The sequence below is a fragment of the Trichoplusia ni genome, chromosome 10, assembly GCF_003590095.1.
Source record: "Trichoplusia ni isolate ovarian cell line Hi5 chromosome 10, tn1, whole genome shotgun sequence".
NCBI lineage: Eukaryota > Metazoa > Arthropoda > Insecta > Lepidoptera > Noctuidae > Trichoplusia > Trichoplusia ni.
The window spans coordinates 6,792,558-6,814,297 of record NC_039487.1 but is presented as its reverse complement, the minus strand read 5'-3'; the positions used below and the strand labels follow the sequence as shown (position 1 = coordinate 6,814,297).

Here is a 21,740-nt window from a genome sequence, read left to right as displayed (position 1 = left end):
TTAGAAATATTGATCGCTGTTACATGTTTGGTGGACTTACAGATGGAAGGAGCAATAGACCGGATAGAGTGGAGAAATCTAAGAGAGACATTTGGCCAGTGGGGAAGTAACGGCTAAGTAAAAAAAATTGAAAGCCACGTGAGCCATAACGCGATTTTGTATCAACTTTTAATTAACAATGTTTTCCCTGTTCTTAATGGGAATGTGTCTTTTGAAAACGCGAAACTACAGTCTTCTTTTTAAATCAAGAGTTTCATTCATAATACGATTGAAAAATGTTTCTATAAGGAATGTACTTGTTACTTATGATTATGCAGAAATCGCCCAATTAGCACTGATATTACAATAATAGAAGACTGTATTATCTAAATTGAATTATGAAATTAATATAGTTAATATATTCCCAGGAACCCACAATGCAGGTTGCATTCGTGATGGACGACGTGTGACGTCAGCCGCGTACTGACGCAACACAACGAGCGGCTCAACCGTGCGTGAGGGGGCACACTGTCTACACACCATAGCTAAGTAACACTAGTGGCCGACTGCCGTGACGTCAAAACGAGCGAATAATCGATTCATCGAGCAATCGATTCGTAGTCGAGTGATGATCACGACACACGTCCACACACAGACGATTGCGATTAGTACGTCTCTTCGTCTCATTTTATTGGCAAGCTATTGTTGTTCTAATGTAGATTTTTACTATATAAAAAATGTCTGTCGGTATTTCCAATAAACTAGAACGATGAGTTTATTTTTTCATGCGGTTTTTCATATCAATATCGCTTAGTGATCGCGAAACGTTGCTTGCATTTTATGATGCTTTTATTTATATACGAAATTCATTTAAGTTTAATACGATGGACAAGTAAAACAGTATTTTAAATAGATGTTATTCCAAATTGTACGCATTTGTAATAGTTGTAAGTGGGAATGCACAAAAAGTATTAAACAAATAAAGTGTTTTTTAAACTAAGTAATACTGGTATGGTATGATATTTAAACGTTTATATTTGTAATCAATTAATGGCAACACCATGTAATGAGCACATTCCGTTCAGAAAAATTAAGTGTTAATAATTATTGGATATGGTAACATAGTGATTACTTAACCGTTGATGTAAGCGGTCGTGTTTAAGGTTCGATATAAAAAGCTCGCTTGTTTTAAAAATATTTTTTTATATGGCAACGGTCGGATAAGGCGTCTCTTGGTGCGCGAAAATTGGCATTTATAAGCCAAAATTAAAATTATGGTTGTTATAGTCAAAAGTACATCCATCCCACTGATGAAAGTCCAGCTTTTTGTAAAAATAGATGTCAGTGCTGCTAGCGTAAAAAAACAAAATAATTAAGTACATTTACCAACATTTTTATGGATTTAATTATGTACTACATTGGGTGATTCATGAAATCCAAGAGGCATTTAGTTTAATTTATTATCGAAATTTTTTTTATCATTTAAATTAAAAAACGCTTAAATACCCTTCCGTGGAAAAACAATGTTTCCTCATCTTGCCATAGATTTTAGAAATAAAACCCGTTTTTATTGGAATTTATTATCGGAGTACTCTCTTTGTATTCTATTGAAAATAGTTATAATAACAAAGGCAGCTTGTTTTCTTAATTTTCGAGACTGACGTCACGTAGTTCCTTTAACACTGAATCCAAAATGCACTTAATTTTAATATTAATTAATGTTTAAGAAAGGCGTTTTGTTTATGTTTCATATAAAATACTAAAATTTTATGTTGTCTTATCTATATTAATAAGACTTTTCAGTTTCAACAGATTTTATACAAAAACTAGATCTGTTTTATCTGAAATTTTCGATTATGTTTTATCCATCGGTTCGTATCCTATGATACTAGTTCTATCCTGAGCAAATAAAAGTAATATTTTAGACAAGGGAAGCACGTGTAAATCTCCCAGTTAAGAAAGAGTCTAAGCTGTAACATAAATTGATAAGATGAAGCATACCAAAGAAACACACACATGCACACGAATAAAAAATGTCTTTCGAGGAAACTCAGTCACAAGAAAACCATTTTAAATAAGTTCACCAACTCCTTATATTATCAGGAGTATAGCATCTTTTACTCACACTACTACTAAAAATAAAACCAAGAATCATGATTGAACACAGTTAACAAAACAGTTTAGTTATGAAGCAGAAACAAAACGCTTGAAATAATTAACTTTGGTTAATGGACGGTGGGATAATTAGTGCAAACACCAATGTTATTACTAGCAGTCGCACGTAGCCGCGTCTGCGTGGGTGATGGTTACCGCTATAAAGAAAATAATAAAAATTACCCTATGTTACTTCGACTACATTCAAATATATGCAATAAGTTTAATGTTGATTTGCTAAGTAGTTTTCGCTAAAAAGCGTGACAAACAAACTTACATAGATTTTACTTTAATAATGATCTACAATATCATAACAATCAATTCGCAATACTCGTACAAGGAGTGCAATATGAACAATAAATGTTTAAAATTGGTGTTTGTATTAATTATTATCTACAATATTTGTATAGCGGAAGGCCTATTTGTATATTACTAGGTGTTAGATAGACTGACGTGCGTATTCTTTAGCATTTCTTAATATATTATCTTCCAATTTTCATCTTCAATCTTATTAAAATTAATTTTACTTATAAATTGATGACTGAGAATGATCGTGATAAATTCACGGATATCGGATTCCGTATTTTCAATCTCTCTTGCATTTATGAATTTAAATCCCTCGGTTTCTTTAAATCTGATGACAATGATTCACTATCAGAACAACTGATAGGATTGTGATTAAACGATCATAAGATTGTCGACCAATCACAATCTAGATCAGGTATTTTATAGTCTCTCACGACCAATCAGAATCGATTATCAGTCGACATCAATATGTTAGAACCAATCACAGCATTTTCGATTTCGATCAGAATTTCGAGAAACCATCCTTTAGTATTTTTGAAGTAAGGTAGCTATGTCATCTATCTAGAGTTACCTATAAGTACGGAATCTTATCGAGTAAAACTCGTCTTAATCCAATGTAAATTATACTTTCATGAATATAAAATTAGTTTAATTTATAATCTTCTTCTTTCATGAATGAATGTGCTTCATTTTTTTTATTAAATCTCGATTCTATTATTCGTATTTAATGAAATTAATTTTAAAATTTATATTTGAATGCAAACGTCTGCTAAATGTAATGTGATTCGCTTTATGTTAAGTACATTATTGTATTTTTATAAATAACCCAAACTTAGTAATTCCAATACAGTTGATTGACAATTTCATATTTACCTAACGATTCCAAGATTTCAATGTAATATATTTACATTTTGCATCCTTTTCTTCCAATATAAAACTGCCAATCGACTGTAAACAGTATTTTCTACCTTATTTAAGTAATTGAACAATTTCTATTGTACGTCTTCAAGTTTAAACTCAGTTACGTTAGTCGTAAGGTAGGTTTTACTATGTCCCATTACGTTGGTTTGCAAAAGCAATTTCGGATTTGTATTAAGCATTGCAAGTAAAGTATATGTAACTATTTAATAAGTATATTTAATATATTAGGTGTCTTCATTAAGCATAGTTAGGAATGTACGTAAGTTTTTAACGATATAATGTCATTATATCATGGTCTCGCTCGCACGCACGCGTTGTAACCGCGTCCGTGTGAGTGCGAGCGAGACATACATGTCCATTAGGGGAATGATGTGAGGGAATTTTTTATATTTTACTATGAATCGAAAAAGACATAGAGCCTACCTGTGTTTTAAATATTATTTTTCTAGAATTTTTCGCTTATCGTATAGATCTCACTGGCGGTGTAATACCCTTGTTTTATTATGTTAGCGTAAATTTCCCCTAATGATTTTTTCGAAAGTAAAAATGCAATTTCTTAATAAATATTCGATGTAAATATTGTACATTTATTCATTTTTTTATTATTATTTTTTTTTGCTTAATTTATTTATTGAGATATTTTTTTATCAAAGAGTTTTAAAGCCATATAATTTGTTACTCCATGCAATATTACGAGTGTTTTTTTTATAAGTTGTAACATTTATTTTTTATTTTATACTTTGAGCACATGTATTTCCAGGTTTCGTGAACGTGCCATTTTATTATTTTGAAAGTGCGGTGATTTTGGTGATTCCTAATAAATTTTTGTATGTCATATTTGGTAGTAGACGCTTTTCGTTCGGAATTCCTGTAGGTTCTCGAATGTTCTACAGTAGATCAATGTACGCTTGGTCCGCGGCCCGTGTTCGCTCGCATTTGGTCTTAATGTGGCTAGTTATTGAGTGTTGGGGACGCGCTTCTGTAGGTTAATGATCTAAAATGTGAGACTGTGGAGGTTATGACGAGCAACGATGGATATATTTGCTCTTGCCATGTAGGATTAGAGTGGAAATTCTAATTTTAATGTAAGGTGTGGTGGGAAGCGATAAGCAGACATAATTGGTTAATAAAACGAGATTATTTTGGAACATCTAATTCTTAAAAAACTATTTGATCTTTGAAGTTTATGATGTAAACTCTAGTCCTGAAATGTCATTATTTTGTTGACATTTCATTTCAAGCTCCTTTGAATCCAGTTGCAATATGCTAACAATATCAATCGAGGAAATCTCCTGTTTAAGACAGTATGTTCAACAAAATTGTGACACTTTAATCCCTTAAGAATAAGGTCGATAATCACAATTAAAGCAATTTTGTTAGCATATGCCAGTGTAACTCAGGAATACATTTGCGCATTAATGTAATTATTTTAAAGGTGAAAATCGCTATTAAAAAGAATTCATCAGCAATAGCAGTAAACAGTAACAACTCTTATTACTTTAGAAATAAGGGTCAAGATTGAATAGCAGTCTAACAAGCTTCCACACCTTACGAGTTATAGTAGTGTGATCAATGTTGTGATATTAATCAATGGTGAATGTTTGTGTCGCGAGGCCGGCCGCGGGCCGCATCCGTTTGCTATGCATCTCAATTACTGTAAAACACAACTCAAAGGAATGTGTCATATTTTATAATAAATAATCATCTATGTAATATATTTGTAGTTTTATTTATTAGTGTAGTTTATCCTATTATTATTTTTGGAAGCGATGGAGGTTGATGTGAATGCATACAGTAGGGCTGGTGCGCGGTGGTACTCCATTGGGGATTTGGGGAAAAGGGGAAGGATTTAGGGGAGGCCATTGCCCAGCTTTGGGATGGTATCATCTTTTTAAGCGACTCCCGCTCTAATGAATTCAGTCCTTGTGTCTCAGAACAAGCATTCATGGATCAAATAAACGCTTGTCCAAGACACCGCCCACAGTGGGTTTTGCGTGGAAATCTTATCCGTGTAGTCCGTCGGACGGACCATGATGAGGGACTCGTAACACATAAACTAGCAGAGAAGAGGGTCATGTATCTTGGGGGAGGGAGATTCCGGGTTAAATCATGACGATGATGATGATTGCTAGGTAAAATTGTACGTCACGTCAGAAACAGTTACGTTGTCCTAGCTTTAAACAAAACAAAATTCATTTTGGCGGAATGAAAACTACGAGTAGTACAAAATTGAAACAAAATAACATTTTGTGCAAAAGTTTATTAATCATTCAACAGGCATGCGCTTACATACAACTCAATGCTAATGAATCACAGTTTAACTTACATTATATACATCATTCAACCAAGTGACGTCATCAGTTACATTTTGTTGGCTTGGCCGATACAATTTTCTAAAAGGGCAGTTATGTAAGCTATATTTTCAGTATCTTATGTTATATAAATTAATGTTTTCTTTCCTATGGGTTTAGGTATTCTTTTATTAAAAATATTGATCTAAATGGCCTCTAAGTCGATCAGAACTCAAACACAGTGGTCTAAAAAGAAAAACGCGTATTTGCTCAAAACATCTGTTTGCTTAAATTGAATTTAAATCTTCTTTTTGAGTCTCAATATCTGACCGACGGTCTTCCATGGGAAAATAAATGTTTAAGCAGGATATTTTTTTCATCTTACAATAAATTCTATAGTTTATTAGCTAAGCATTTACTTTTAACAGGGTGGTTTACAAGGGTCAAGATTTTATCTTCACGTCTTTTGACAATATTCACTGCTACATTCTCAAACCTATTTATTTAATATTCTTCTAGTGTCATGTTGTCTCTATCACTACAAAGAAGACGGAAGAGACACAGACATTTGAGAACGCAATTAAATGTTTTTTTTTTTTGTGAACACTGCTGACAGAACCTCAAGAATTTTCTAATAAGGATTCTTCTTAACTCTACCTCTCTTCATCATTCAGACGCAACCAGCTCCCCAGCAACCGCACCATGGTATAGAGCCATCGTTGACTGGAGCTGAGAGTTTTCTAGACTTGTGGGTACACGCGGAACCCAGGGAATTTACAGAAGAACACACGCTGTTCGTTCTCTCGTGCTCTGAATGTGATGTTGTCATCTCCTGCAAAAAACTTTCCTCATTAGGTATGTGTGACTTCCATGGAGTATGCTAATAGGTTTTGACTGAAAAATGCAGTGTTTAGCAGTTTTTTGGACTTGTGATGCCATAATTTATGAAAAGATATTCCTAATTGGACTCTAGAAGTTGAATCATATTATGACATTTTTGGACAAAAAATAACCTGTAAATTACTACCAAACCAATCCAAGCCAAATTAATCAATGCTAATTTTGAAAATCTACCAAAATTTTCTACTTTTACTACTAAAGCCCACCAGGTTTCTTTTATACTTTTAGATCCAAGTCAAGTATGATTTGTAGATGGTTTTCTGAATAAAAGATCTCTGTTTGAAAGTACATTTTACCTGATAACTGTCCCGCTTGTACCGCGGGCCCGAGCTTGATGAGGACAGAGTATTCCTCGGTCTATGCCTGGTGCAATGCTTGTGCTTCGCCATATCCTGGACCTCTCCCTCAATCAGCCTCTCACTGTCACTCTCTACGTGAATCGTCGCTCCGTTTTTTGCTGTTCCATTTTTCGCATCTTTCTTCTTATCCCTTCTTTTTCTTTCCCTCTTTTTGAACGTCAAAGAAAATCGTTTACGCTTTTTGGCTTTTGGCGAGTCTGGCCGTTGAGGAGCTGTGGATTTTTCTCTGTCAGAACGACTCGTGTCGTCATCAGGTGGCGGGATTTGAGATTCTGAATCAGTTTTTAACGTTAATTCTGTCCGAGTAGACGAATCTGGTTCACCAGACTTGTACGCCACTTCTTTTTCTAGATTCGCGAGCTCCATTCTCCGTAATCTCTTTGGGAGTTTATTAACAGTTGCGTAGATTGGTTCTTCATTCTCTCCAACTGGAGCTGATCGAGATCGGGAGAAGAAGTCGAACCTCTTTGGTTTGACTGGTATTCTTCTTTCAACGAAGACTACTGTACTGGCGACTTCTGTGGTTGTCGTTTGGACATCTTCACCAGACTTTGGGCTTGGACTGCTTGGTATAGGAGTCGCTCTCGGATAATCATAAGTGAGCTCGATATTTTTCTCTGTAACGTACTTCTTAGGTGGTTCTTGTGTCTCTACAATGGGCACACCCATAATAGGTACGCCCATAACCGGCTCCTTTTTCTGGCAGCAACATTTCTGTGTTATCCGCCTTGTGTTACACATGAACACAGAGTTCTGCTGTATGTACGTGGTCTGTATGGCGGGCGAGGCCTGGACGTCTCCGAGGAGGTCCTCGACGTTCCCTCCGGTGTGGAAGCGGGGAGGTTGGTAGGGGGCAATGACGAAACCTGGCGGCGGGGGGCCTGCGACGTGGTAGGGGGGAGAGGTAACGGATTGGAAGAACCTGGGTACCTCGGGCGGCGCGTCGTGGACCAACACGTCGACAACTCGCTCGTGACCATTGTCCGCTATATTTGGCTGCGTTACGTTCGTGTTTTGCGTCATTTGTGCCGCTTTCTGATTGATTTGGATCTTCCTTGGAGCTTCCTGTTGGCATTCATCGCATGTGCATGGTGACTCAGCCCCGCTCTGGAAAGAAAACATATTAACAATGTTAGTTTTAGCGATACTACGCTTATTGTAATATTTTTGCGTACACCAAATAAGTAAAATACACCGTCGGTTCGAGTCCCTCATGGGTGTTTGTGTGATGAGCACGATAATTTCTGATTCTGTCTAGGTGTAATTTATCTATGTGTTGAGAAATATATAAGTATGTTTATCAGTTGTCTAGTACTCATAATACAAGCTTTGTCAGTTTGAGACTCATGTCATGACCCATCAGTCAGTGTGTAAAAGTTGTGGAGTATAATTACTTTATTACTAAATATCCTAATGGAACGTCCGAGTCGCCAAAATAAACATCGAGGTGAGGTTGTTTGCCACCTATAGCGAGAGCAATGTGGCACCGGCACTCAGACATTTCTCATAAACTTTTATTGCCTACAAATGGGTTACGAAAACAGACGTATTTTTAAAACGTTACCAATTTAAACACGGTTAATATTTTCAAGATTTTTGTATATACAATTTTTTTTTCTCATCTCTTTTTTGGTAGGAAAAACGAATTAAAATGCCCTTTAGAAAATACATCGTACCAACAGAATTCACGTAAGGCATTTATAATATTACACCTCAATAAATAAAGGGTTAAACTTAGGTAACCCTTGAGCTCCCCTGTATAAACCTTGACCTTCGACCCAAGGTCACACACATTTACTGCTAATCATGTCGTTTCTTTAATCAGTGGCCGGAAACGAGCATTTTCACCTTGGACGCAAGCTTGCATGTGTTTAGGTATTTCACGAAAGCTTATGATTTTTCGGATATTGTTTTGAATTCTTATAGGTCAAATTTGAATTTGTGACTGCTGAAGGCAGACGATGATGAAGAATGAAAGAAGAAGATTGTTGAAATAAGTTCCAAATGAAAAAAAAACCTAAGATATAATAAGAGGTCAATTTAAGGTTCAATACTTCCATACATACGAATTAAGTGATTTTGCTTATGATTTTACAGCAAAGTGAGTGATAATGTTATACTTCTTTAATCATCGTCGGCCTAGCCTTTTCCCAACTATGTTAGGGTCGGCTACCAGTCCAACCGGTTTCAGCTGAGTACCAGTGTTTTACAAGGAGCGACTGCCTACCTGACCTCCTCAACCCAGGTACCTGGGCAACACGACACCCCTTGGTTAGACTGGCTGTCAGACTTTTCAAGCTTCTGACTACCTGCAACGACTGTCAAAGATGTAGGAATAACAGCCGGGACCCACAATTTAACGTGCCTTCCGAAACACGGAGGAACTCGCTATGACAAAGATGGTCGGCCATCTACGGACCAACCGCGTCAAACGTGTGATCGAATCACTTATGCGGTTATACTTCTTTAATCTTTAGTCTAAATTCTAAGATGGTAAAAAACGATTTGATTTGAACGGTTAGCCGTGTAGCATGCCCAAAAAAATATTGAGCGGAGAGTAGGTTTTTGATTTACAAAAAAAAAATATGTTTTATGGCAATGTAGGAGGGGGCGATAGTTTTTCGTTAGCCTAGGGCAGCCAAAATATCAAATCCGCCCTTGTAACGTCAAGTTACCTCAAAATGTAACTTAAAACGAATCAAAGTATTAAGTAAAACTGTGGCTGTGGAAGCAAGACAACGCAATAAACTTTGTAGAGCGATGTCCCTTTTCCTCAACTTAACTTTTCCCCCCTTTTTTCTTTGACGCCCATTTGTCATTGGACCATTAACAAGCTTTTGACGCACATCCAGTTAACAACGTATTTTATACTGCTGTTATTTATAAGAGACAGGTCATCAAGGTTTGTGGGAACCATCTGCTATCCCACAAATATTCTAAAACGACCCGGTTTCCGTCATCTGGAAACTGTGTCAGATTTATTAATTAATTTTATTATATTAAATTCTTAGCTAGTCATAGAGTCATAGGTCTGAGGTTTTCTTGTATATTCAAGTGCATGGTAGTTATATAAATGTTAATACACATTCTTGTTATAAGGCTATAGTAGTTAATATTCGAATGTTAAATTTGTCACATGACTTGTCCAAACGAATAGTAATTTTGTAAAAATGAAACTACATTAGTGAGGCTCCACCGTCTATCCGTCCGTTCGTCTGTCACCACACTTTATCTCAAGAATCATGATAGCTAGATTTGGATTTTTTTACAGTGAATGTATTTCTATTGCCGCTATAACAACAAATTATACAAAAAGATTAAGTAGAAGTTACGCTTGGTGCGGTCATCAATTTGAAGGGTGATCAAATTTGATTGCGAATATGTTTCTCTTTAGTCTCTGTTTCTCTCTCCTATGTAATTGTACGAACCCCTCATTATCGCAGGCCCGACTCTACTCGGCCAGGTTTTGTCTTAGCTAGTAGACTGTGAATAAGGGAATCTACCAAAATAATGCTTTTATAATTTCCTATACATATTTAATGTTGTTACCAATAAAACATGCAAATCGTTCTACAAAAGACTATCAATATTTAGTACGAGTCATGAATATTTATTTATTATTGTATCAAGCGTTATAAGCGTCTGACTTGAATCTATAAATTATTGAATGGAGTCTGGACGAGCGGCTGTAACTCAGTTCAAGTATGCTATTTCCGATGGGAGTTTATAAAAGTTAGGAAGTACCTACACAACAAATAAAAATATAGTTTTGCTACACAATAAGTTTGTACGGATTTGTATAGGTCTCTACGCAAAACTTACTCGTAATGTGCAAGACGTGTCGCGGGATCGATCCCCGCGTAGGACAAGCATTTGTGTGATGAAGCACTTATTTTGAGTCTGGGTGTCTTTGTTGCTATGACTTGAAAGTTTGTGGAACCCCGCGATACAACGATTAAATCCCTTAGTACAGTAATTAGTCTAAATAGAAAACAATGCGACATTATTTTTTACCATGGCAACACCAGAGTTCGATTAAAAACTAGGTACTTCTAAATTCTAGTGTATAAGCTACAGTAAAACCAATTTGACTGTCTGACAAGAGTTTCAATACTTTCGCCTCTGATAATTAGTTAAGGAAACTATTTCGGAGAAAACTAGATTTTCAGTCATTTCAGGCAAGCAATTGCGTTAATGTGGTCATCAAAGTATCTTTATAAAGCAACATGTCTTCACCTCAATCAAACCAAATAGACCAAGTTCCCATTCGATATAAACCAAGACCAAGATATACCAAAACTGTATCCTTATTTTCTGACTAAGTAAATATGAACGGTAGAGTACTTTACTATGATAATCTCGTTCACAATTTCGCATCCTGAATCAAATTGTGTTCGTATTAAGACTTCATAATACGGGATTGGGTACAATCGTGTTCAAAAATGTACCGGGTACTGCCAAGAATTCAAAATATTGTGAGCTTTGGAACGGTCAACAAATTCTATGCAACCTTTTTTTATAATATTAAATACCAGCCTATAAACGTCCCAGTGCTGGACACAGGCCTCTTCCCAAATAGGACAGTTTTTGAGCATTGATCACTACTGGACAGGATTTTTGAAGCCTGAAAGCGCCAATGTACAAATGAACTCGTCTGTACCTCTATTCAAGGTGGTCTTAAATTTAAATATATTCTCGAAACGTGGTCGAATATATTCGTGTTATGATTCAACTCTTCATTTGCATTCAAGAGGATCTCCAAAGTCAAGTGGTTTTGCTTCCTCTGATAAAATTAAATGGATTCGCTCCTACTTAGGGTCTAACATAACTTTGTCTGATTGTAGTTTGAGTTATACGCGCTGTACTGATGCAAAAAAAAACGAAAATCAGTTCATCCGTTTTGAAGCTACAGTATCACAATCAGTCACGTAAAATTTTTAACATCCCTTCTCTTTTTTCGAAGGGGATAACCAAAGGGAAATTGAAAGTTTTTAGATAAACGTTATCACAGTGAGTAGTTTGTTGTAAGAAAAGTTTGAATGCTAATTTTCTGCGAATCGCGATTTCTGGGAGAGAAATTTGCAATTTATATTGATCGCTTAGTGTCTCAGAATCAACACAATAATAATAATTCGTTTACATGATATGTTTTTTATAATTACATTGTAGCATTAATTATAGGTTGACTTTACACTTAAATTATGCCAAGGCAAAACAGACCCACAGTTACAGCAAAGTGCCAAAAATTACATTCATAGATTCCGAAAACAAGACTACTTGAATTAAAAATAAACACAGTAGTCCAAAGTACAGTTTCAAAAAAACAAACATCTCACAGAAAAAAATAACACAAAGTCCTCCTACTAAAAGAAAAACTAGAAATTGTGGACCCCATCACAGTAGACCCGACAAAAGTCAATAAAAAATAATTATAACACTATTCAAGATTAACACAAAAACAATAGTTAATTAAATAACAATAATGAATCCAGGTACCTTCATCACAAAACTGTCACTCGAAAAATGTCGGGACGCCGAGCGGCGCACGCGCACGTCCAAACGCTACTGCGTTTATTTATAAAGCAACATTACGTTTCTACAATATTTTCTTACACATGATTTTCTTGAACGACCTTGACTCATTTCCTATGTATAAACCTAAAATTCTTAAGGAAACTGTCTGGGTTTGATTCTTTTGTTGTTTTATTTGATTTCGTAGTGAGTTTTATTTGAAATGTTGTTACAGCTGAGGGGTTTGTCCATCAATCACTTTTACCAATTTAATTGAATTGTTGTTATTAATTAATTAGTTTTGGTGACCAATGCTGAAATCTTTCAAAGGGAAGCAGCCTGTATCCAGCAGTGGGACTTATATACGCTGGTGTAATTATTTTATTTTAAGCATAGAGAAGGAGAAGTGAGTGAATAGTTTTTAATATTATATTTAGCAAAATAATACTCAATGTTTGTTAATTCCATTGAGTTATTTAATTTAACACTACTGAGTACCTACGTGTACATAGATAAAGTTTATAGTATCATTTATATTTTTTTAAGTTGCTTTTGTGCCTATATTTTATTCCATTCATGCGGATTTTCACTATCTCTAACTAATAAAACAGTTGCAGCTATCAAGACTTCCACAAAGGATTCCCCGATATACCGTCCGATCAATCTGTCCGTCTCTCGGCATTTATTACTAAATCCATCAATCTTCTTGTTACATTGCTTTGACTCATGTCTAATTGAATTTACATATCATCTACGTTTTTTCTGGTTGCCTAGATTGATTTTTTATCGACGAAAAAAGGGAGATTTTCAATTCGGTCGGTATTTTTTATCAGTGTACAAAGATTATTCTAAGATTTCTTATCCGATTTTCGATAATCTTTTTGTTTGATCTGGAATAAGTTGGTTTTGGTGGCATAGCTTTTTTCGTCATGTCATTTTGTTACATGCTTGTACATTTTTTGCTCATTTTCGATGTTTTTCACAGTAACAATCAAACAGGTTTGATGCAGTGCCATGTGGTTTCTCCTATAGTTTTGTTCTCAAAATTTAAAATAGAAACTTAAGGCTCATGATTAAGGACTCCGGTTGGGTTCGAAACTTGCGGGGCTATACCGATAAATACGCGTGAGTAAACTGTTATTAAATAAATATATTGAATTTCCCACAAAAGCTATTAAATAATATAGTTTCGTTTTCCGAATTTGTTGTAGATCTAGAAAAGTCAACATTCCCGATAATTATTTGGAGAATATAAACAACAGCACGAAGAGAAAATATGGAACTCTAACTATTACATTCTCATAGTTTTGTTAAGAACATGGGACCACTAATATATTTATTTTCTCAGAATTCAGGTATTTACAACAAGGTAGTCACAATAAAATTAAGAATCCTAGTTCCCAAAATCCAAACCTAGTTACCAGTTAGTTCCTCACACGTCTCCAGTTGGCTGACGGCGGCTGTTCGTCTATTTGCGTCGCGCACACTATTTTTGTCGATCGCTTATGGCTCGCGGAAACTTATTAATGCGTCAAACATTTTGATGCCTTAGTTAACGTGACGTGTGTTTGTAAAGATGTTATTTTATTACCAGTAGGTGTAAAAGGAATTTAAGTTTCTGACTGTAGGCTATCAGACTGGTTTTTGATCTGAAAGTTTCAGCCTTGAGGATTGATGGATATGATGAGTAATGAGGAGTCATATGAGTCAATCAAACATGTATTTTTTGTAATTTTTCCCATAGTACAAATTTTGTCCTGGTGTTTGAGGTTAGGTCACCACATCATCATCATCATCATCATCAACCTATCGCAGTCCACTGCTGGACATAGGCCTCTCCAAGTGCACGCAACTTGGAGAGAAGGTGTGCAGGTCACCACGCCAAACCTATTCTACGCGATGTGCCGCGAGTTCGATCCCGACGTAGGACAAACATTCGTGAATCAAACGAATCCTAGTTCTTAGTCTAGGATTCTTATGCATGTAACTTGAATGTTTGTGAAAGCCTCAAGATTGATGATTGATGAAGAGGATTAACAAATCAAGTGGAGATGGACGGACCAAATGGACAAAGTTGTTGCTCTTTTGAACCAGTTAAAGGTGATACAAAAATCAATAGTAACCAATGAATATTCGTCTCCATACCTTTTCCTGTTCCCCCTCTTCAGGCACGACGCTCAGGTCATGAAAGGCGACGGCTCTGGCGGACCCGTCCACGCTGACGCAGTCGGGGCAGGCGCTGCACCCTGACGCGCTGTCCTGCCAACCGATAATGTGCTTTACTTACGGCTATACAACGGCTAGTTTGGGATGAATTATTGATGGTATTTAGGTTTTGGACGTTTGGAGAATTTCTTATTCTGAAAGAAAGTAGTCAAGTAGGATTCAACAAATTATCAACCGTATGAACACTTAGTTTAGGTTTAAAAGACAAAAAAGTTTATTCTGTTGTAAGTCCGTTTTTGAAAATGTGTTCAACATGCTCAACTTGTCCATATATCTCCTCAAAAATTCTACTTTACGATAAATGCTGTGAAAGAGGTTCTAAATTAAAACCTAATATAGATCTGCGCTTTTGAAAGGTAATCATGTCACTGTCAAAAATCATGTTTAGGTATTGTGTTTTTTATGTATTTTTTTAAAGCTATTATTTACAAAATCAACCAAATGAATTTTTTAAATCTACCCGTTGAATTGGGCGTCATAATTTTTAATTATTTAGATACAGCAACGAAAATCAATGTTTATAACAGCTGCGGGGAAATCAGGGATTACTTTGCATCGGGATTTTGCCATCTCGAGAATGTTGTACTTTCCAAAAGTACTTTAGCAACTGTGAAGACTCTAGATGATAGTTTATTTATCAATTTAGGTGAGCACATAAGGGATCTGAATCTTAGTGGGGTTCAAGACCTGACAGTGGAGAATCTACAACCTCACATAAACAGATTTGTGAATCTCAAGTTTCTGGACATCACTTTCACGAACATCTACTTGAGTGACATCGCTAAAGTGTGTCCTCAAAACTTGAAACACATTGCCATCAACTTCTTCAAGTGCTTCAGTAACTACAGCAACGAAAGCGTCAACATAACATGCAGGCAAGTGTTCCACGAGAGGCGCTTTGAAGCCGTGCACTTCGTGGTCTTCGAGTTCAATGTTTCAGCTTCCCCGTTACTATTCCTCAAAGGTGTACCCCCAATAAAAAACTTAAAGTTAACAGTGTCCGATAATTACAAGGATTTTGTCGACTTGAGCCGTCACCAAAATTGCAGTACAAGTCAAATTGATGTCAATTTTAATAAGCTGACATTCGTATTTCGGGATTGTGCAGTCACACACAAGATGTCGAGGCAGTTGGACGGAGTCTCAAGATTAGATTTCAGTCAACTAGAGTACATATTCATCATGTATTTAGAGAAAATAGTGATATACGTTTCCCCGGTATTCTCAAACATATTCACAGTGAATTGCAATGATTTGAAGGTTGAAATCTCATCGTATCTGCCTCAAAACTTTATGCTGGATGGAAATATAATTTTTAAGGCTTGGAATAAATTGACTACAACATTTGATGATAATTTCTTCAGTAAACTGCTTCTGGAGTTCAAAGATTACTTTCCAACTTACGTTTGCATGCACAGTAAAACTAAAATTAAGATTATGAACTCTCCAAGTAACTGGTACTGCATCGATAATTGTGATAGATTTGAGAAAAAACTTGAGGATTTGCCGGAAAATGTAACTTTAACAGATTTCTGCAGACGGGACGGAGTAGTGATGAGATGTCGACTGCCAATCAGCATATCAAAAGACTCGAAAAGCCTCAGCCATTTAACATTCTTAAGGGTGAACAACATTCCACTTCGGAAAGATTTCTTTACACATTTATTTAACGGATGCCCGAAATTGGCCACTTTGGACCTTTACGTCGAAAAGCACGGAATGATTCGAGCCTACACGCAGTCTCTAGATAAATCCTTTCATCTGGCAAAGCTAAAGAACTTCATGCTGACTTCTGAAGACATTGAATATGAGATCATTTTTGACATTTTGAGTCGTTGTTTAACGTTGGAAAATGTTCATATTTGCGAGTATGAGAGAACGTCAAATGACGACGTTACTGTCAATAATATAATTATGTTTATAGAGAACTGCGTGAAGTTGTACAGTTTGTTCATCGAGGCTGATATGTCCGGGGAGGGGCTGACGATGATGATGGCGCCCCTAAGGATCACTGCTCAACAATTAGGTAGAGATTATCTTTGTATTGACGTGTGCGAATCTTACTGCGGTTGGAATCCGTTTGTAGATGTGTTCAATCCAAGCCCTTTACATATTCTTAACTAATGTTTTGTATTGCTTCATAGTTATCAAATATTATACCTAAACCTACAATTTTTCTATTATTGAAAATGGCATAATAAGTGAAATAGAAAAAATTTCAATCTTGTTCCAGGAGTCGTGACGACTTTTTTTGTGAAGTTTGGATAGAGTTATGTCTTCATTGTTGTTTATAATACAAGTTTTGTTTAGTTTGAGACTAGATGGCGTTGAGAAAGTTATGGTTTATTATATAACGTCAAAATGACCAAGCTAGATAACTCTCGTTCTACCATTCTCAGACCTATTCATAACCGGATGGTTTCAAAAAGGTTTTATTACAAATCAGATGTAACGTACGTCCGAGTGTTCTGGTGAAGACCTTCTGTCTCGCAGCATGCTGTCCAGCCGGTCGTACTCGTAGCGAAGCGCCGATATCTCTCGCTTGAGCTGCTCGTTCTCGCGCTTCAACTTCTTTATGTCCGATTGACCTGGTGAGAAGATTATCATCAACTCATTTAAATGATGCAACTGTTCACTTACGCCCTTTTATCGCGATTATCCGACTAGTTTCCGGAGTTTCATGAGCTGACTCGGTGACGGGATCGCGAATCGAACAGTTCATCTCGCGACCTCGCGTTTTCCGTTGGATCCGAAACTAGTGGGGTGATCCCAATAAATGTGCGTGAGTAAAACGTATTATTTAAATAAGAATCATCCTCACGAAATTCGTATACGTCCATATTCTGGTGCCCTTTATGGTAGTTGAGTAGGTGAAGTTATCACCGTTTCTTTATTGCTGACTGCTGATGCGGAATATAGACGAGGATATACATTGGGCATATCAGCAGTTCTCTCTTGTGATAACATCCACAGTCAAGTTTTAAGGGTAGGCGGTAGGTTCCATTATTTGTTGGTATATATGGAGTAAGTAAACTCCCCACTGAATACAATATAACGTTACCTCTTTCTACTTCGGCATTGATGTTTATAGTGCGCAGACGCAGCTCCTCGTTCTCGTATAGCATGCCCCGGGAGGATTTCCGGTCCAACCTGGGATCAAAATATTTTTTTATAAATTGGATTTTTGATGTAAATCAAACTATGCGTACTCGTAAGGACAATTTGTAACTGTGTTGACCTAACTATCATTGATCACTGTGGTTCATTTGGTTCTGACCTAACGTAAATTAATATTACCACTTCAAAATTGATGTCCATCACGTCATAATTTTAATATGACACCTCCATACTTTGTAAGGGTTGATCATATGGGTGTATGTAACTGAATATAATGACGAATGGTAGGAATGGTTGAATGATACTTGTACTATGGCTGAAAGGTATGACATCGAAGGCAAAAGACAAAACAATGTTAGAAGGAAGAGGTTAGGCATTGGGGAAGTCGCAAACTTGCATTATTAAAAGACATGACAGAAGCTGATACGATAAAAGTGTAGAAGCAGCAGTGAATAGTGTTAATGGCAAAATGATGCTTCCAATATCCGGAAACGTCCACTGCTGAACACGACTGTGATATATGAGTTTATTTTTATGAGTGAAATTGCTGATGGCATTGATGATAAAATGGATCGATTGTAAATGTACTGCCTGCTTTGAGGTAGTTGAGAATCAGTAGATTTTTAAGAGCTGAAGAAGAGCTACATTTAACTTTAAACCCACCATCCCCCAAAAACTAAACGGGATAATTAATTTCAAAATGACTCATGCAACGTCATAAACTTTTGGCGTCCAAAATTCTAATAATTTATTTAAGAACAGTTACTTAATAATATTTACGGCGGTGAGTCTCCTTTTGAGTTGGGACTCTGGTTTGGTCCGAAACTGGTCGGGCGATCCCAGTAAATATGCGTGAGTAAATCGTTAAACAGATAATTATAAAACCGCCTTACTAAAATTATTACTCATATCCAGCAGTGGAGTCCAGTCAACCGAATAGAAAGTATATCACAGAAGAGTGGCTTTAAGGGTGCAGAGACATACTTCTTATGCCATTTACAGTGCACATAATACGGACACCATTTTACCTATCATCATCATCATCATCTTGTAAATCTTTATCCTTGGCCATGGTTTTCTTGATTCGCCACAGTACGCGGTCTTCAGCCAATCGAAGCCAGAAAGTACCAGCAACTCGCCTTAGTTCCATCGGGCCGGGATACGCCCCAAACACCTTTTGTCTGTCTTAAGTTTATGAACGTTAGGCACTGTCACATTTTCTACATCGTTCTCGAACGAAACGTCTTTCTAGATCCCGATGTGCACGGTAAACGGTGACGTCATGACTTGTGATGGCTGGTTGAAAATTAATAAGCTAAATGGCTTCTAATGTGAGAATCATGCGTGGAGTCAATGATGATGATAATATGTTGTGTTTTTATTAAGAAAGAAAATTGAAAGAACTGAAGATAAGATTTTTTGGGGCTAACCAGAATTTCACCAGAAAATTAAAGTGTTTCATAAAAAAAAATAGTCAATACAAATCATCTTTGTGCATTTCAATATACAGTGCCGGATCAGCCCATAACGCTGATCCGGCTGATAGCTTTTATTTGTCTTTCACAAAGAAAAACAATGGCTATCATTCGCACGCACACAGTGCTGCGCGAACAGATGATTTGACCTATTTCTACAAGTGTTATGTTTATAGTTTTTTCTATGTAAGGGTATGTGTTACTAGCACTCACTTGCGGTTGGGCTTGACGTTGACATCCTTCCTGCGCGTGCGCAGCATGCTCGCTCCCGTCATGCCCGACATGTTGCCGCTTGACAGCCATGCGACGATTAACACCTGAAACAAGGATATGGAAAATTAGAAGACAAAAGAATGATTAAGGCTTTGCTTAATTCTTACGCTGGCCATATCTACCTCTTTATCGATTCGCATAACTTTTTGCTAGGAGAAACATTACTTTCCAAGCAAAATTACAAGTTTAGTTAATGCCGCAAAAACTTACATCCCCTGAATTAATTAGAAAAAGATAAATACTTCTACAAAATTATGAACAGAGAGTCCACTATCACGTCTTAAATATTATTATTCTTGAAGAAGCGTGGCAAAGCAATACAAGACGTGAACGGCACATCCCTTCCACACCCTCAATACTATTACTTTAGAACTCGGTGGCAGCCCTCGAGGAGCATTAAAATATAAAATGGATTCCTCACCAACTTCGCCGAAAACCCCTGAAAAACTATCCAAGTTTGAAAGAAAATATTCTTTCTACTAATTACCTCTACGTTACCGATACTACGCATTAGTTCCGCATAATAAGAGTGTGTTATCACTGCAGAAGGTCGTTCGAAGGGCTTCATATTACAAACTACGGCTTCCTTCAATGTAAACCATGTGCGTGTTGATTTTAATGTTGCGTAATTATTTGTAACAGTGTAACTATACATACTGGGAGGTGATGGTTAGCTGACATTGCTCGTGAGTTTCGTGAGTATGTAATGTTTTGATGGCGGACAATGTTTCTATTCGTATTCGCAAATAAAGGTTGTGTTTTCATTCGAAAATAAACTACACAGTTTTTTTAATGCGGTGCAGGCCCAGTTTTATATTAAACATATATTACTTAGCAACATTTTGATACAAAAAGGCACGTATTCTAGGGCAACAAAATAAGGTAAAGCAAACAAACAAACACACATTGCTTTTCATTAATAGTATATACACGTTACACGTATAACTACCGTTTTGTTTTTTGTAGTTTGAATATTTGTAGTGGTATGTACCCAAGAACTACTTGAACGCCTACAAATATAGTAATAGCAAATACTCTTTCAAGGCGAAAAAACTATTGTATTAATATCAGGCAACTGATAATATATTTGGCCAAAATAATCATTCTTCACGTTTAATTGAACAAATACTTCTATTGCTTCTACACTGTCACAACTTGGGTTAAAACCGCAAAAATCACAAATAAAACTTTTGTAACATCTTAAGACCACTAAAAAGCGTACCTACTCACATGATAATTTCACTTAATAACATCATCTTTGAAACACAATACTGCACAGGCCTACATGCTAATCCGACGTTCAGTAACTTACTGATAAGCGGATAGAGACTTAGTACATTCTTAACAAGATTATCCCTTGCTGACTTAGACATCAGACCTACTAAAATTCATAAAACGAAGTCCGCTGCAGTTGAGGAAGGGAGATGGAGCTATACGCATTGTAGAGTTCTGTCTCGCTCTAACAACTGCAAGAGTTTTACGTTTTTGAATGTCGGTAGTTTCCCAGTATACTGACCCTAAAGCTAAGGGCCACTTGACTTGGATCATGCGCAGTGGATCTGCTGACTCGACATAGATAATCCGTTCTTGGAAAATGAATTGGAATTTTTGAGAAGAGCGATTTTGAGTCATTTTGATGATGAAAAAACAGTCGCGGATGAGGTTGACTTACTGTAAAATGAACAAATACACAAGAAAAACAATTTTATCAAAACAAATACCACACCCTCCACATTTATGACCGGACTTACCTTTGCTGAATCGCGATTGTTTTATTATTGTTGGTTTAGCGGTAACAGAAATACGTCACGTCAACTGTGACTAGTTATTAGGTACGTTTAATGAGATAAAGCCTGGTGACAGACGGACGGACAGGTAGCAGAGATTTAGTAACGGCTTTTTAAGCTTTTTAACGGAACCTCGATCACGAGCTCCTTCATAGGGTTATACGATAATATAACTCTGATTAGTTATTAAAAAGTAAAATCGAATTATCACATTTATGGAAATTGGATTAAATTGGCACTATCTGTATTATTAAAAAAAACAACATAATAATTTGATATTTTTTTCTCGGGGTGGAGCACTCATGTCACAATGATTTTTCAACTATTGTATCAATGGCAAAATGCTCAAGAGAATAGGAATAGTTTCAAATTTAATTCATTTGCCATTAATTCATCGGCCATTTTAAATAGCAGAATCGGGGGCATGGTGTAATGATTATG

At 36.4% G+C, this 21,740-nt stretch overlaps 2 protein-coding genes across 7 annotated transcripts in view; one reads left to right on the top strand and one right to left on the bottom strand.

Annotated features, from left to right (window-relative positions):
* LOC113498072 (rho GTPase-activating protein 190) overlaps positions 1–1,343 on the top strand; it is a 34,361-nt gene extending 33,018 nt beyond the window's left edge. For all 5 annotated transcript variants that reach the window (XM_026877978.1, XM_026877976.1, XM_026877977.1 and 2 more), the window contains one exon: positions 408–1,343. The gene's annotated coding sequence lies outside the window, so the exon portion shown is untranslated. The remainder of the gene's footprint in view (positions 1–407) is intronic.
* A 4,262-nt stretch (positions 1,344–5,605) lies between these two features.
* Positions 5,606–21,740, bottom strand: part of LOC113498075 — a 60,627-nt gene continuing 44,492 nt past the window's right edge. Inside the window, exons 1-7 of one of the 2 annotated variants that reach the window (XM_026877982.1) lie at positions 20,743–20,912; positions 19,453–19,556; positions 17,709–17,797; positions 17,105–17,235; positions 14,567–14,680; positions 6,848–8,017; positions 5,606–6,483 (exon numbers count right to left, since the gene is read on the bottom strand). In XM_026877982.1, coding sequence (XP_026733783.1) covers positions 6,322–6,483; positions 6,848–8,017; positions 14,567–14,680; positions 17,105–17,235; positions 17,709–17,797; positions 19,453–19,523 — 1,737 coding nt within the window. In that variant the 5' untranslated portion in view covers positions 19,524–19,556; positions 20,743–20,912 and the 3' untranslated portion in view covers positions 5,606–6,321. Of the gene's footprint in view, positions 6,484–6,847; positions 8,018–14,566; positions 14,681–17,104; positions 17,236–17,708; positions 17,798–19,452; positions 19,557–20,742; positions 20,913–21,740 lie in introns of those variants that run through there. The other variant, XM_026877981.1, reaches the window with a different exon arrangement.